Source organism: Triturus cristatus, chromosome 3_2 (genome assembly GCF_964204655.1).
Source record: "Triturus cristatus chromosome 3_2, aTriCri1.1, whole genome shotgun sequence".
NCBI classification, from domain to species: Eukaryota; Metazoa; Chordata; class Amphibia; order Caudata; family Salamandridae; genus Triturus; species Triturus cristatus.
Window position 1 is genome coordinate 903547421 of NC_140584.1, and position 17897 is coordinate 903565317.

General features: G+C 45.6%; 1 protein-coding gene across 1 annotated transcript in view; it reads left to right on the top strand.

Annotated features, from left to right (window-relative positions):
• Positions 1 to 17897, top strand: part of LOC146858424 (multidrug and toxin extrusion protein 1-like) — a 332280-nt gene that overhangs the window by 29728 nt on the left and 284655 nt on the right. The window contains exon 3 of the mRNA XM_085646918.1: positions 14731 to 14832. Coding sequence (XP_085503044.1) covers positions 14731 to 14832 — 102 coding nt within the window. The remainder of the gene's footprint in view (positions 1 to 14730; positions 14833 to 17897) is intronic.

The window sequence follows — 17897 nt, forward strand, 5'->3', positions numbered from 1 at the left end:
TGATATTTAGGAAACAATATTTATGTCATTTATCTGTTACACAGATTCAGGTGTAAAATATAAGTTGCACTCACCATCTATTGGGGAGGGAACTACCTGCCCTGCACATGTCGAAACAGCTAGAATTGTAATTAAAAGATCTGAAAAGAGAGCTGGGAGAACGGCGAACTTATGCGAGCCACAGGCATAACAGCTTTTCAACACATTTCAGCATCAGTGTTTGTCAATTTTCTGGAGGAATAGCAACTTGAGGAGGAAAGACTGGATATACAGACTTAGGATTACTCTATTTCGTATAAGGTAGTCAGGAGATACCTTCCACAACTGAGCCTGAACATGGGTGCAGATTGGGAGTAGGAATTCACTTGACCAAGAGTCTACTCTCATGCCATTCCTGCCCACATCAAGGTATTTGCTGCAGTCCACTTCCTGGCACTGGATGATTCCTGGGTACCAATGGGACCATGTCTGCAATCTCATAGGCAAGCCAATACTTGTGCATGCTTCAGGTATTGATATTCTTTACCATTCGAGTGCAGCAGTACATCACAGGCCAGTCACAGCTGGAAGTCAGCATGTGGCATGCCCTTTCCTACACATGCTTGGAGCATGTGACTACAACCCTGGCACTTTAGACACCCCAAATGGTCACACCATTATTGCATTTGATACGGCTGACACATAAATCAAAGTCCAGCTGCCTTCCGTACCCGTTGCTGCTTCATATCTAAATGCGTTGCCGTTAGTGAAACAATGCATGATTGTTTCATTGTTCATGAGTCTAGTCAACAGCTTTTGTTTGTAAAGATTTATGTTGAAAGGTGGCTGCTATGTCAGTGCATCAAACACACTCAGTGATTACATTTTTATTTGAGGTGGAACATAACAGTGGGTGGCATATCACACAGCACTCTCCTGTACGTGACCCATGATGGAGTTTGTTAATTAATTAATTAGTGAATAAATGTGACTGGAGAGCAATTGTAATACACATATCCATGACTTTCTGTGCAGTTAATGGCGCACATGACCTCCATCCCTATCTCCTCAAATCCTTCAGATGTCCAACCACTGTGCATTAACAGACCATAGGAGTCATATATGCACATATGCAGCATCTTCAACTTTTTGCTTGCAGTTGCAGGGGGGTGTAGTGGGTGCTACTGTACTCCCCTGCGAAGTAGTGTGCAAGTTTATCCTTGCCTGTTGCACAAGACCATCTGGCAAACACCTACACAGTACCCAGTATTCCAGTCTTATCCAGGTCTATACGTTTCTCCAGTGCCTAATGGCCAAGGCCAACCAAGTTGTGGAATCAAACTTGAGCTTCATGTGTGGTTGTTCCATCACAGTGATGGGACAATGTTAGAAATGAGGGTCTGTAGTTGGCAATGGTTTGCACCGTGTCCAAGTAGGGACCCTTCCTTCTAGTCAAGATAAGGAAGTTACATTCCTAAAATAACCCCTGCTCACCCCCTTGGTAGCTTGGCACGAGCAGTCAGGCTTATCTTAGAGGCAGTGTGTAAAGCATTTGCACATAACCCACAGTAATACAGTGTAAGCACTACAAAAGGACACCACACCATTTAGAAAAATATCCAATATTTTTATATACTTAAGACAAGACCAGAAACAATAAAACTCCACTATGCAGTACTTAGAAATCTTCAGTTATCAAAATTATCTTTAAAAACTGTTCCTTGAAGTCGATAGCTCCCTCTGGGGCTATCACGGCATTGTGAACAAACAAATCCAAACAGTTCTGGATGACCGCGGTGTCACGGGCTAGCTATGGTGTCGGAAAGACTCGCAAAACAGTACCTTTAGAAATGCAGGGCATCGGCGACCTCTTGTTGAGCTTCCGAAAGCACGGCGTCTGCAGGCATCGGTTGCGGAGGTAGGTGCAGGACTCATCGGGCCCTTGAAGTCACATGCGTTGCAGATCGATCTCCTCGCTGTTGAAGTCAGGAGTGCTGGCGTCGGCAGGCATCGGGTGCTGTAGTGCGAAGTGCAGCGGTGCGGCGTGCGATGCCCTCAGGTTGTGGTGCGAGCAGCGGCTCGGAGAAGGCGTCAGATGGCGTCGTCAGGGAGACTAGGGTTGTGGTGCAAAGTGATGCGGTGTTCGTCGCGGTGCTGGCAGGTCATGGTGCAAGCAGTTGCTGAAGCTCTGTCATCAGCTGATGAACTGGAGTCGATAGCTCCGGTGTCCGTAGGCCAAAGCTGCGGTGTGGGATGAGGGCGGTGCGTCCAGTAACTTTACGAGCGGTGCCCTCGACCCACGTGCAGGCAGCTGCGTCTATTTTGGCATGATGTGGCGTAGTCGGGGGTACCAAGGCGGCGTAGTGAAGTGAGGCGATGCGTACTGCGGTGCCCACAGATCGCGGTGTGAGCATCGGCTTTGTGACGGCATCAGCAGGCGTTGTCAGTGAGACCAGGGTCGCGGTGCAGCATTGTGGAGGTGCCCTCTGCGGTGCCTTAAGGAGACGGAGTTGGCAGCAGCATCGTAGACGGCGTCGGGGTGCTTTTTCTTCTGTTGCAGCACAAAACACACAGTCCCCAGTGCTGAGGGCAGAAGAACTTGAAGTCTTTACTGTTCTGGAGACCTCTGGGACAGGTGAAAATGGTGGACGCACAGCGCCCGCACTGCGATGTCGTGATGCGATGCTCTTGATGCGATGACCCTTGGTTAGCGAGCACTCGACAGCCTGCAAACGTGCGATGCGATGATCTTTGGGTGTTAGCGAGAACTTTGTGGCCCGCAAGCGTGAGATGTGATGATCCTTGGTTTGTGAGCGCTCGGCGGCAGCAGCGCGATGATTTTTCATACGCTCTTCATCTGTGACGGCTCGCAAACGGGCATTAGCGACGATTTCAGCACTCTCTTCTCCATAGTAGAACTAGAGGCCCTGGAACTCACAGGAGCCTCACCTGCAGATAGAAATCCTCGCTGGGAGGAATCAGGAGGCTGGTGGTGGAGTCTGATGTGCCTGAGACTCCAGCAGGAGGCTAGCTCTCTTCTAGCCCTTGGGTGATTGCTTTAGCAAGATAAAAATAAAAGTTCTCTTCAAAGTCCTTTTACTCTTCTTCCAAGTCCAGTGACAACTATTGCAGGCCAATCCCAGAAACAGCACACAAGCACAAGGACAGTCCTCTCCTGCAGATTCCTTCAGTTACACGGACAGAGGTTCTTCTTGACATCCAGGAGCAATACAAATTGTAGGGGTTTCTGCACAGATATTTATACCCCAAAAGTCTTTGTTCTCAAAAGCTACATGTCACTGAACCCAGCCAGAACCAGTTATGCCCAGTCCTGGAGCACTTTGTTTACCAGGCTCATCCTTCCTTTCAGAAAGAGGGGGTCTGCCATCAGACGCACAGTAGGAGGTGGAGCCAGCATTCACCTTGCCAGGCACAGCTCTATTCAGGTCAAGGAGCTAAACCTCCCCATACTCCAATGCAGATCTCTCTATTCCATCCAGGTTTGACTCAGCCTGCCCTGTCCCTCCAAAACCAGTCAGCCAATACACATAACAGCAGAGCACACTGGAAGGCTTAGGCCAGAAAATACCTACTTTCTAAAAGTGGTATTTTCAAACACAGAATATAAAAATAAACTTCACTAAAAGATGTATTTTAATATTCTGAGCTCAGGCATACTAAATTCGCTTTTTCTACCATGTTCCTTGGGTCAGTTAGGATTATAGAATGTAATAGTCAAACTGCCCATTCTGGCCTATGGAGAACAAATAGCCTTGCAGTAGTGAAAAACGAAATGGGGTGTAATTCATTACCAGGACATGCTACACATATTAAGCCATATCCTACCTTACACACACAATGCACCCTACCATAGGGGTGACTGATATGATGCCAAGGGAAGGTTCAGGGGCTGGGAAGTGTGGGCACTTCACAGCTAAGATGGCAGTTCTGGACTGCACACAGACACTGCAGTGGCAGGTCTGAGGTACACTTTACAAGCTGCTTCTGTGGGTGGCGCAAACCAGTTCTGCATGCCCACCAGCAGCATTTGGGTTACCAGCCCTGGGCACACACAGGCCACGCTACTAGGGACTAACAGGTAAACCAAATAAGCCAGTGGTGCTCTTAGAAAAAAAATGGTCGGGACACTGCTTACAGTTGTCCCTCCCTCCAGGTCAGACAACACCTGGACCTGACTTCCCAACTCAGGGACTATCCCTTGTGGTTGAGCAATTTCCCAGAGAACCAGGACTTCCTGGGGAGTACAACCACCCTCCCCGAGGGTAACACAGAACTCCTGTGTTGCGTGACAGTCTGCCTGGCACATATCTCCTGACCCCTGTCCATCTGACAGTGAGCAAAGATCCCCCAGGACAGTAGTGGTGTCACCATGGTCACTCCTATGGGGCTCAGCCCTTCTGACTGGCCCTTGACCCACTGGTTCTTCCACTGGGGCCTCCTTCCCCCTTTCACCCCTCATGATGGACTTCTGTACCCTCCCCCTAGGAGTGGCACTGCCAGACACAAGAACTGATGGAGGCCTGTCTACAGGCACTCCCAGCTCACCTAACACGGGGAGACCCCCCAAAACGGAAGGTCCATCCAGACAGACTAGGCTTCCTACCTGGTGTTCCCTCATGGAACCATTCAGTCCTGGAGACTGAGGTTGTGGCACTTCAGGACCTATCCCAGTCTCACTCCTGCTCCCACGAGACAGGATGTGAGGCCCTACAACCTCCTCACAAAAAGGGGACCTAGCTGTATCACTCCGAACCTTCCCCACAACTCTGGGTTGGAAGACATCTGAACCACTCCTTTTAGGGTCATTCCCCAATGCCTCTACAGAGTCTCTGGTACTCACCCAGAGGTCTGCCTCCTGTGCAAGTTCCCTAGGATCAGAGAACTTGCACTCTAACAGGTGTTGGCTTAGCTCTGGAAAAAAAGGGACTCACAATCTGCTCTCCCACAATTGGATTGCACAGTTCCACGCAGGTGCTAACCTTCACCTCATGATCCAGTGCCTCGCACATGCACCCCACACCACTCTCCTGAAATGGGCGAGACATTAACTGACTGTCTCTATCACTCAACCCACACTCTTCTGGGCGGTCCTCACACTCATACACCAGGACTTCAACGACGGGGGAACCCCTCCCATAACTAGGACTATGGGCCCCTGCGCTAGTTCCCCAATCCACCTCAGGGACACTGCACACCAATGGAGCTACCTCATATCTTTGAATCCCCTGGTGTAGATCAACCCCCTCCACAAGTCATGTGCCACATCTCTGGGTGGGTGTACTACACTGTCATCACTATATACCTCAATTCTGCTGCCACCACTGGACCTCACCCTCACTGGTGAGTTTAGACAATTAAAACTGCGCTTTGGGGACAATCTACCCTCCCGAGCTAACTTCTCCTTTTCTGCTAACTGCGCTAGGTGTGCATCCAGCTGGGCAACCTCCATTTGAGCCTCTTTAATTCTAGCTGGTGCTCCCTCTCCCTCTGTCTGCCCAACTCCTCTGGGGACCATGAAGGGGATTGGGCACTACCCTGGGCACTAGACCCAGCAAGGGACTCCTTACCTATGGGACCCTCCCGCCTGGCCACCAACTCCTCTGGGGACCATGAAGGGAATCGGTCACTACTATAGGTACTAAACTCAGCAAGCGACTCCCTCCCGCCTGTCCACCAACTCCTCTGGGGACCATGAAGGGAATCGGTCACAACCATAGGCACTAGACTCAGAAAGGGACTCCCTATCTATGTGATATTCTATAACACTTTCTCCCTCCTCTTCTGACTCTCCAGAGCCACCCTCAGACCAACTACCCTCTTGGTAGGCGTACTGAGACTCCAAGAATCTCAATCTGTCTTGTTGCCAAAGTCTCAGGGATGTCTGCAAGGATAGCTGAGTCTCCTTCCTACTCACTGCTAAGCCCCTCTACTCACAGAACCCTCTTAGCTCCTCTAGACTGTAGGTCAACGGATCATCTATATAAAAAGTAGGTCTCATTTCAGCAAGGCCCATTGTAGCAATCACTGGTAATATCAATCAAAAATTGAATAAAAAAACCTCAAAAACGTATGTGATTGCGTTATGGTCTGCACTTACTATTAGTGAACACTATAATTACTGTATACGATCACAAATGCAAGTCCAGATCCTCACCGCTGACCACCAATGTTAGAAATGGGGGTATCTAGTTTGCAATGGCTGGCCACTGCCCAAGTAGGGACCCTTCTTCCTAAGTCAGAGTAAGCGGGCTACACCCTTTGATAACCCCTGCTCAACCCTGTGGTAATGTAGCACCAGCAGCTAGGCTTATCTCAGAGGCAGTGTGTGAAGCATTTATGACCATACACAGCAACACAGTGAAGAACACTACAAAGGGACACCACACAAGTAATTATAGAAAAATAAGTATCTTTATATATAGACTTAACACAAGACCAATAACGGTAAAAAGCCGCAATACTGTAAAATAGGATTATTCTTGAAATGCTGCAAAAATAGTTCAGAGTGTGCAAAAGAGGAGTTCAGTTCAAAGCAGTGGTCTCTGCGACCCTTTTAATTACAAAGTACCTGGATTTTCGTAGCAAACCAAACAAAATGTCACAAACGAGCTGTAGCGATGATTTTCCTCACGCAAGACCGGCGATGCATTGAATCCTTGCCGCAAGGGAGGATGATGCGCTGATCTGCAGATGCGTGCGGGACAAAGCGACAAGCTTCTTCACGCTAAGCTGGCGATGCGTTGAATTCTTGCCGGAAGGGAGGATGATGCGCCGAACCTGTTGCGTGTGCGACCTCATTGCGATGAGAAGAAATGGCGCTCCGCGAGGGAGCAACGATCCGGGTGTGATGCGATGAAAATGGCGCCCGCACTGCGATGTCGTGATGCGATGCTCTTGATGCGATGATCCTTGGTTAGCGAGCACTTGACAGCCTGCAAACGTGCGATGCGATGATCTTTGGGTGTTAGCGAGAACTTTGTGGCCCGCAAGCGTGAGATGTGATGATCCTTGGTTTCCGAGCGCTCGGCGGCAGCAGCGCGATGATTTTTCATACGCTCTTCAGCTGCGGCGGCTTGCAAACAGGCGTTAGCAACGATTTCAGCACTCTCTTCTCCATAGTAGAACTAGAGGCCCTGGAACTCACAGGAGCCTCACCTGCAGATAGAAAACCTCGCTGGGAGGAATCAGGAGGCTGGTGGTGGAATCTGATGTGCCTGAGACTCCAGCAGGAGGCTAGCTCTCTCCTAGCCCTTGGGTGATTGCTTTAGCAAGATAAAAATAAAAGTTCTCTTCAAAGTCCTTTTCCTCTTCTTCCAAGTCCAGTGACAACTACTGCAGGCCAATCCCAGAAACAGCACACAAGCACAAGGACAGTCCTCTCCTGCAGATTCCTTCAGTTACACGGACAGAGGTTCTTCTTGACATCCAGAAGCAATACAAATTGTAGGGGTTTCAGCACAGATATTTATACTCCAAAAGTCTTTGTTCTCAAAAGCTACAAGTCACTGAACCCAGCCAGGACCAGTTCTGCCCAGTCCTGGAGCACTTTGTTTACCAGGCCCATCCATCCTTTCAGAAAGAGGGGGTCTGCCATCAGACGCACAGTAAGAGGTGGAGCCAGCATTCACCTTGCCAGGCACAGCTCTATTCAGGTCAAGGAGCTACCCCTCCCCATACTCCAATGCAGATCTCTCTATCCAACCCAGGTCTGACTCAGCCTGCCCTGTCTCTCCAAAACCAGTCAGCCAATACACATGACAGCAGTGCACACTGGATGGCTTAGGCAAGAAAATACCTACTTTCTAAAAATGGTATTTTCAAACACAGAATATAAAAATAAACTTCACTAAAAGATGTGTTTTAATATTCTGAGCTCAGGCATACTAAATTCGTTTTTCTACCATGTTCCTTGGGTCTGTTAGGATTATAGAATGTAATAGTCAAACTGCCCATTCTGGCCTATGGAGAACAGGTAGCCTTGCAGTAGTGAAGAAACTAAATGGGGTATAATTCACTACCAGGACATGCTACACATTTCAAGCCATGTCCTACCTTACACACACAATGCACCCTACCATAGGGGTGACTGATATGATGCCAAGGGAAGGTTCAGGTGCTGGGGAGTGTGGGCACTTCACAGCCAAGATGGCAGTTCTGGACTGCACACAGACACTGCAGTGGCAGGTCTGAGGCTCACTTTACAAGCTGCTTCTGTGGGTGGCGCAAACCAGCGCTGCAGGCCCACCAGCAGCATTTGAGTTACCAGCCCTGGGCACACACAGGCCACGGTACTAGGGACTAACAGGTAAACCAAATAATCCAATCAGGGATATACCAATTCACTGTCATATTTACCAAGGAAGAGCATATGCCCAGAGTCATAACACCAACACAAACAGGTCAGAAAAAAATACAGGAGGAAGGCAAAAAGTTTAGGGATGACCCTGCAAAAAGGGCCAATTCCAACAGTGGCACAATCCAGTGCTGAAGCCTACTAACAGCATTTGATTTACAGGCCCTGGCACACTCAGTGCACTTTACTAGGGACTGACACGTAAATCAACTACGCCAATCATGGAAACACCGAACCATAACACAATTTACAACAGGAGCACTTGCACTTTAACACTGATCAGCAGTGAGAAAGTGTGCAGAGACACTAAGCAAGCAAAAACAGAGTCAAAACTGGAAGGTCAGAAAGCAAAAACTCAAGGGAAACACGCCAAAAGATGACAATTCTAAGAGTCAATGTTAAGTCAAGGATGATATGTGGTTTATTTCACAATCAATCAATCAATCTATCAATCAGGGGATTGTATGTGCGCAACTCACCCATAAGGGTCTCAAGGCGCGGGGCGGTGGGGTCCACAGATCTGTTCAGCCGAAGAGCCAGGTCTTGAGAGTCTTCCTGAAGGTGCTCAGGGAGAGGGGGCATCTGATATCTGCTGGAAGCTCATTCCAGGTTTTGGCTGCAATGTGAGAGAAGGATTTTCCGCCTGCTCTGGCTCCGTGGATGCGTGGGGTTTCGGCCAGTGCGAGGTTGGAAGATCGGAGGTTTCTTTTGGGTACGTGGAAGTTGATTCTGTCATTGAGGTATTTGGGTCCGGTGTTATGTAGGCATTTGTAGGTGTGGGTGAGGATTTTGAAGGTGACTCTTTTCTCCACAGGGAGCCAGTGGAGCCTTCGTTGGTGTTGGCTGATGTGTTTGTGCCCGGGGATGCTGAGGATGAGTCTTGCGGCGGTGTTCTGTTTCATCTGGAGTTTGCGGAGTAGGGTCTTGTTTGTGCCGGTGTAGAGTGTGTTTCCATAGTCCAGTCTGCTAGTGATGAGTGCATGGGTGACTGTCTTCCTTGACTCAGGGAGTATCCATTTTAAGGTTTTGCGGAGGGTGTGGAGGGTGTTGAAGCAGCTGGAGGTGACGGCGTTGACCTGTCGGTTCATGGTGAGGGATGAGTCGAGTACGATGCTGAGGTTTCGGGCGTGGTCCGAGGGGGTCGATGGGCTTCTGAGAGTGGTCGGCCACCAGGTGTTGTCCCATGCTGAAGGGGTGATTCCGAGGATGACGACTTCTGTCTTCTCGGCGTTGAGTTTTAGGCAGCTGTTGGGCATCCAGACTGTGACATCCTGCATTCCTTTCTGGAAGTTGAGTCTGGCGGGGTCTTTGGTGAGGGAGAGGATGAGCTGGGTGTCGTCAACGTAGGATACGATGTTGAGGCCGTGTTGTCAGACAATGGCGACGACATACATAACATTCTGAGATACTACTGTTTGGAGCAGTCTGATGCAGTAGCTGCACATAACTGTAAATGCACAACACAAATGAGTGCATGTGACACTGTATAACATGCGTCATATTGTACCTAGATACGTGTCATGAATACCAGTAAAATGCTTTTTTATCCACATTTGTTGAGTGTGGAACAATTCACCTACTGCATATATAGATACACTTATTTGCCTTAAAATTTGTACTAGGTGAACGTATAAAATAAGTGGTATATGAGGACAATTCTTCTGTATGGCAGTCATTGGGACCCTTTAATGAATTGTGGGCCATCCTATCACTCTGTCCCATTTCTGGCACAGCTATCTACACTTTTCCTATCCTGTCCTGCATATGCATACATGACATGGACAGATGAATCAGGCTGTACCCAGAAGTAAGTGAAGTGAATGTGCAAAATCGGCTATTTTTGAGTCATCCACCAAACCGAACTGCATTCATCTCCATCCTTCAAGTTCAATGTTCAGTCACCCCCATAAAGGCTGAAGAGAAGCCCTCAACTTTGTCCACCCGCACCTCACTCAGGCTCCGGCTGCTGCATCAGGGCCATAGACGCCGGAATGCAGGTCCCAGAAGGCAAGACCAGCCCCCGCTGGAGTCACAGGGTCTTGGTATGTGGGTCCGGAGTCGAGCTGTATGTAGCAACTCCCCTCCGGTTGGTTCCCAGATAAGACCCCTCCACCTCGGGGTCCGCAAAGCTGTAGGAAGGCCCAGTCACTGCCCACCTCATCGACCACCCAGCCGATCCACAGTCTGGGTGCATCGCCCCTAATGCCAGAGGAGGGGAGGGATACAAGAGCTGTGGCCCGAAGTTGCAGGATGCCAGGTGGGTGCTCCGGACAGCGCCCCTAACTCCTCAGGTCAGTCCAGTTTACAGCTGGGGGAGGCCCAAAAGTCTTGCTGCAACCACCAGTTAGTCCCACGTCTCAGAAACCAGCACAGGTGGCATTCTATGGTCTGTACCTCACCAAGGTTGGGCATGCAGGTGGTTCGCTGGCCTTCACTTCGGCAGCACTGGCGTGCCGCAGCACACCCTCTGCAAGCCTCGATCCGTACAGAAATGATGGCCAGCTCCACCTCCGGTGGCCCTAGTGCAGGTATTTGTAGTCTTTGGGTCTCTGGCACAGCTGGAGTCAGGCATCCGCACCGTGGTCCCGGAACCAACCGCAGCCGAAGGGCTAATGCCGTCTCACCCAATTCACAAGGCCAGTACCGCTGCTGGGGGGGCACTGACGATGTGCCGCTTCACCTGTCTCTCTGCCTGGCTGCAGTCACCGCCCCCTCAGCGGAGAGGACAGAGGAAGCAGGGTGGTCACAGGCACAATGACGGAAGGTGAGGCAGTCTGGCGGTCTCTGCCCGCCAACTCACCGGTCTTTGCCGGCACCCCCCGGCCAGGCCCACTGCCCCTGCACACCAGCTGCCATCTTGTCAGGCCGTGGAACTGGTCCGTAGGATTCTCCCTCTCGCAGGGAGACTTCTGGGCATGCAGGGCATCCGGCGAAGGATGCCCGCCCATTGGAAGGGCCCCACCAGCCTCCAGCAAGGCACCACTGCACTTCTTGACCCGCAGCCCACAGTCTCACAGACCAGGGTTACTCCTTTGCCATCCTGCTGCCATTCGGTCACTGTCGTGGATTGACGTTACTGTCATCTGCACCTCAGCTCAGTACGATACTTGGGCTCTGGCTAACTGCTGCTTTGGACGACCCTCTGTGCAGGGTGGTTTAGAGTGATTTCTGGCAATGGAGGAGCCTATGGATGAAAGCTGATGACGGAGGGGTCCAGAGCACTCTTTTGAGTGTGACCATCATCTTGACACTCAAAGCCACGCCGTGTTACGCGACTTTAGTGCTTCTGAAACATTGTAGAGGCAGTAGACACATCTTGTAACACTAATCTCTAGTGTGGTTAGGGCAGACATTGTAGTGACACATACCAATGTTTCAGCTTGAGATGGTTTTGTCACAGAAGAATCCTTTCACTCACTTACTTGATGTCCGAGCCTTTTTAAGAAACAAAAATATGAAAATCCGTATATGATGAGATAAAGCAACAATTGTGAATGTAGTGAGGTTCTAAAGCTGGTCTCCCCCTCCATAAATGAAACATTTATAAGAATTTGCACACCAGCACCTTCGAAACTCACAGTGACAGAAACAGAAAGAGTTAGACCATTGCAGGTGCACAAAATTCTAATGAGAAAGACACCAATGACCTTCAGGACAGATACAAGAAATATAAACTTTTAGATGCTGAGCTGACAACGTGTACATTCTTAATGAAAGCTAACAGTCATGAAAGTGAAGTTACATATTTCTGAAGTGGCATGCCTGTACAGCAATGGTTAACATGGACACAATAAATGGTGTCAGCTATCACAGTAATGTTAAAAGTACACGTGAGTAGTCACTCGGTCTAGGATGAGTAAAAGAGAAGTCTATCAACTTGTGCATTTGTTGCCTTTTGTGACCATGTGTATTCACGGTCAATTATTTCTACTAATGGTGTTTGATTAGGCCCTGTGTCTTGTGACAGGCACTATGCTGTTGTCATTGTACATTTTACAAGGAGTGTGATGTATTGCTAGCAGTGATGATTTACCCATGATAACTGGAATGACAATGGTGGTCTCTACAACTGGTATGCCATGCAGCTAAGAATACATGGTGGAGAAGACATGTTGGTTGAGAGGTTGAGACAAATGCATGATTCAGGTCCCCCAACAGAAATAGGATTATATGTAGTAGCTCTGGCCTACTTTTGGCAAACCTTTCTGTCAAATTCTTCCTCGGATCCCACTAATTGTTACTTTTGTCACTTCCAGTGGATATCACCCCAGATCATCACACCACATAGGTGATGTCTTACCACAAAGCCTGCTTCACCACTACCCTCACAATGTGTGGAGAAACATCAACTAGTTTGCCATAGTGGTCAACTACAAAGCTTCACCACAAGCTCTGCCCCCGTCTCAGTGAAGTTTCTCTTCCTCTTGAGTAGGATGGGCAGCATCAGTTCTTATTCACACAGCACTCTGGTTCTAATGCGATGCTCAGCAGAAAAGGAAGAGGGTATGTCCTTGGGTGTTGGATATATTTAAGTGCTTCTGTTTGTGATTTTTGCTTGATGTCCATTTTAATGTGGCCAGGTGTGTCTAGTTACCTATTTTTACCAATTCAGAATGATACCCAGCATAAATGTGTGCTGCGTATGGCTACCCTATGCACATTTAGCGGGGATATTAGTGAATAGGTTTGTGTTTTCAGCTGTATATCTCTACTACCTCTTGCGTGCATCAAGCAATGGGACAGAGAGGTGATATGTTTTCTAGATTTTTTAGAAGCACACGGTCCATTTTTTAGACCCACTGGCTACAAGGACTCAATGTATGGGCCAGCCTGAATCAAGAAACCAGTTAAACTTCAATCACCCGAAACCTACTTTGTAATACTTGAGCAAGATGTTATTCAGTTAATGATCAATCGTTGAGACACTACAAGTATAGTTAGTGGAACCATAAACCCTATTTCTTTAAGGAATTACACACTTAAGGTCACTAGAACATGAGGGATACATTTCAAATGACTTCTTAAAATCAGAATCCTAGTCTAGTAAACACAGTATGCATTGTGACGACAATAAAGGCAAATAAAATGGTAGGTGTATCGTTCACTAAAAGCGTGAATAAAAGGAATCTCTCCAACATGATTGCCGTCATAAATACATAGCAATCCAACACTGCCTTTTGCTAATTGAAAGTGCTCATCTAATTCTGGCCCAGCAGAAAAGCAAACCTATTTTGAGTTGCAGAGATGGCAAACGCCACATACCTGTTTGAACAATAGAGCTTAGGTTTAATGCAATCCCAAAGTCTGCTACTCTCGCCTCACGAGGCCAGCTGCACTGATGAGTTAGCGAGCGAAGGCTAAATGCCTTCCATCAGGATAGCCCTCAGTGAGAACCAGAGATATGATTCTTTAAGGCCTGTTCCAGTGTCGCCTAGAGTGAATATTCCTCTCTAGCCTTCACTCGCTGTACTCGGTTTTTATAACCTTATTTCATTGTTTTTAAAAAGTCATATTGTAAACAATTAATAGAAAGTGTTCTGAAGTCCTGTCAGGGCAAGACTGTGTTCCTGTGAATAACAGCAATTAACATGAAGCGTAGCTGTCAACCTTCTGGAAAATCTTCGAAATCTATAATAAGCTAATGTAAAACACAGCGGTCTGCAATTAGATTAAATGCTGCAACTATATTCACCTAACCATGGTTATAACATTGTAGAACATAATAATATAAAGTCAATATGTGTCATATTTATCACACATATTCATTTCTGATTAATTGACTAACACATTCAACTCAAGCAAGGAAATAGCCACAATAGAAAAGGCATATTACTCATAATACCGGCTTATGACTACTGATGTTAGGTGCTCAATTGAAAGACTTCGGGTACTTCAAAAATGTTTCTGGAGCTGTTGCAAATGTCTCCAAATGTAATCCTGTTCCCCACAATGTTTAAGAGGGACACTGGTATCTTGGGGATACCTCTATGCCCAATTTGTAATCAGGCTGAAGATTGAATGTGACTTGATACTGACCTTCACATACCCTTGAACTTCCAGGAGTTAGTCTCATCTGGGCATAGAAGAAAACATTGTAAAGCAGGCCTTAGTCTGATACCGTAGCCAGGCATTTAAGGGTGGTGTATAAAAAAATTACTGATTGTTTCAATTGATGACAATTCTTGTGTGGAGGGCAGTATTTAAGGAAGGATCCTTGAAATTGAGGAGTCCTCAGAACTAAGGCAAAGACCAGAGACCATGAAACTGACTCCCATGGCCTGGAAGCTAATCCTAATGGTGGAATGTAAAAATAATATGTATGTTTTCTTTCTCTTTTTCCTCCTTTCTTCATGGTGTTTCATTTTCTATCCTGACAGATCGTCTCTATTGTATTGACATTCACGATCGGCATTGTCAGTAGCATATTCTGTGGTCATCTTGGAAAAGTGGAGTTGGATGCCGTAACTCTTGCCAATGCTGTACGTATAATGTACAAGGTTTTATCAATAAATACAATAATAATATTAATATTCCTGAGAATATTACCATTATATGTTAGGGTTATTTGGGGATTATTTAGCATACTAATTCATGTCAATGCTCCCTCCATCTGCAATTATGATACTAGACTATGGTAATGAAAAAAATACAAATAATTTTCCATCATTATTATCACTGCTTCTTCTGTCATCATTTTTATTATTATTACTGTTATTGTCACTATTTATAACAATATTGTAACTTCTCTCAAGGTACCTAAGGTATCTGTCCTCAACAGATTTAAAAAACATTTTTACATTTTGTTTGTTTATTTTTCAATTAATAATCATCATTATCCCTTTATCAGTGCTTTAGCCATCTGAATGAAAGATGCAGCTCTTTTCTGAACTGCACCCCACTGTACCCTTTTCAAAGTATAAGGGGACATTGTGATTTTATTTGATAAGGCCTGCAGATGCGTAGCCCGTGAGACTTCAGCGCAGGCTGTACATGGTACATTTGTGGGGTCCTGTGGGACTTTTCTTTACTGTGCACCCTCTGCTGGCTGTGAAGTCTTTTGAGGGTGTCTCTAAAGGCATTTCTAGCTTCTTATGGATGTATATTTTTCAATTTGCGCGTAGTATTGACTAGTGTCAGTAATAAAGTTATTTCTCTTTTGTAAGAAAAAGCAGGGGTGTGACATCAATTTATGAAGTGTTACCTTTTGCATTCCTAAGGACGTCCTCACTATAACTACAGAGTGGCTACCACCTCTCTGTAAAATATATATATATATTCACTGAAAAAAACATAGGTTTCAGGGGCGTTATAGTTAGCTGGACATTTCACTCGTACAAAACCATAGAAATTCCCCCGTTATAGTTAGTTCAGCTAACTATAACTCACGCGCCCGCAATGCACTGCTGATGACGTCACATATTACATCACTCATGACATCACTGATGACATCTCAAATGACATCACTGATGACATCACTGATGACATCATCCAGTGAATGTGTGTTTTTCTGAAAATTAAATATGTTCTATATATGTATATCTCAAGGTCGGTGGAAGACTAAATGGGTATATAAGTGTCTAAATGTATGATTTCTTTTTGTAAAATTGATTGTATAACGGACTGATTAAGTGTATCTTAGTGAATACATGGGTTAGTGAGTAATGTTTAAATATGTAAATATGTGTATCAGTCTCTCACTTTGTGTATAAGTGACTGCATGGGTTGGTAAGTAGCTACATGAGTGTCTATATGGGTTATTAGTTGGTTTTTTGAGTATCAGTATGATTGTCTGAGTGTCTGTATGGTTCAGTGGGGGGTATTAGTGCACAGATGCATGAATGAGTGACTCACTGTTTGTGTGTGTTGAACATATTATGTGTGCAGGACTGTATAGGTGGATGAGTGTGTGTATGTGTGTGTTAGTGAATGAAAGACTGTCTCAATAGTGTCTTTATAAGTAACTACATATATTTTAAACTAGTGTATGAGAGTATTGGTGTATATAAGTGGGTATATGTGAGAGTGAGAGATTGGAAGAGTTCCTGTACAAATAAGTAGGTGTTTCTATAAGTGATTGTTTAAGAGAGTAAGTATGTGTAAGTTTCTGTAGATGTAAGTGTGGTAGTGTGTGTATAACTGTATATGCAAGTAAATGGATGTTTGATACTTTGTTTGCATGTGTGACTATGTGTGTGAGTAACTCTATGGATGAGTGGCGGTGTGTAACAGGATGTATAGGTGTAGGAGTACATATGATGAGTGAGTACATGTATGAGTGACTGTATAGTACTGTTGGTGAATGAGTGGGTGTGTGTGTGTAGATTTTGGAATTACTGAATAGGTGTGTTGTAACTGGTATTGGTATGTCCATTGCTTTGTTAGTTTGTATTTTTGAGTGTGTGTATCAAAGGTTATATTAGGGTGAGAGGAGGTCTGCCACTCTATCACAAGGATGATGTCATCAGTGATGTCATCAGTGATGTCACTGACCATGTCATGAATGATGTAATATGTGACGTCATCAGCAGTGCATTGCGGGCGCGGGAATTATAGTTAGCTGAACTAACTATAACAGGGGAATTTCTATGGTTTTATACGAGTGAAATGTCCAGCTAACTGTAACGCCCCTGAAACCTATGGTTTTTTCAGTGAATTGTTAAGGTTTTTTAAATGGTAATTCCTAACTATAACGTGTCTGAAACCTATGTTTTTTTCAGTGAATTTCAAAGGTTTTTTAAATGCAAATTCCTAACTATAACACCCCTGAAACCTATTGTTTGTTCGGTGAATTTCAAAGGTTTTTTAAATGCTAATTTCTAACTATAATGTCTCTGAAAGATATGTTTTTTTCAGTGAATTTCAAAAGTTTTTTAAATGATAATTTTTAAGTGTAATAATAGTTATATCTATTTTTTGGTACTGATTTTCTTCAGTTTTTTAATAGTTTATTGTTAAATATTTTATTAATTAAATACCATTATATATTTTTTATGAAAATTGCAAAAAATAAATAAAAAAAAATTCTAACTAAAATATTGTTGAATTTTTGTATTTAATATTTTTATTTAATATATTTTAATTGTTTTCTTCCTTTTTTTTCAAGTTTTTTGGGAGTCGCGCACCCAAAGTGTACCCATCACGATGGGTGCGCGGATTCTAGCCGCCATTTTAGAAAAGTCGTCAAGGATCCGCGCACATTAAGCGACGGTTTCATGTTTTTTCAGTTACGTCATTTACATTTACCATTACGTGATGTGTGCGATTGGTATGCGACCAATCCGCGACTCCTGGTCCCGCATATTCGCAACACATGCGCATTACAGTAGGTGACTCTTGCGTGGGTCCCACGTGACGCTATATACTTGCTGGTGCACGCTATATACATATTATTGGAAGACATTATCTAAGATACTTATAAAAATATTATATTTGTACTTAAAATAAACTTATATTACTTTTAAATGTACTTTTGCGAAGCTCGCTTTGGGTGCGTGCTTCGTAAGCACAGGGTGCGTGGATTCCATGTCACCTAAAAAAAAAGATT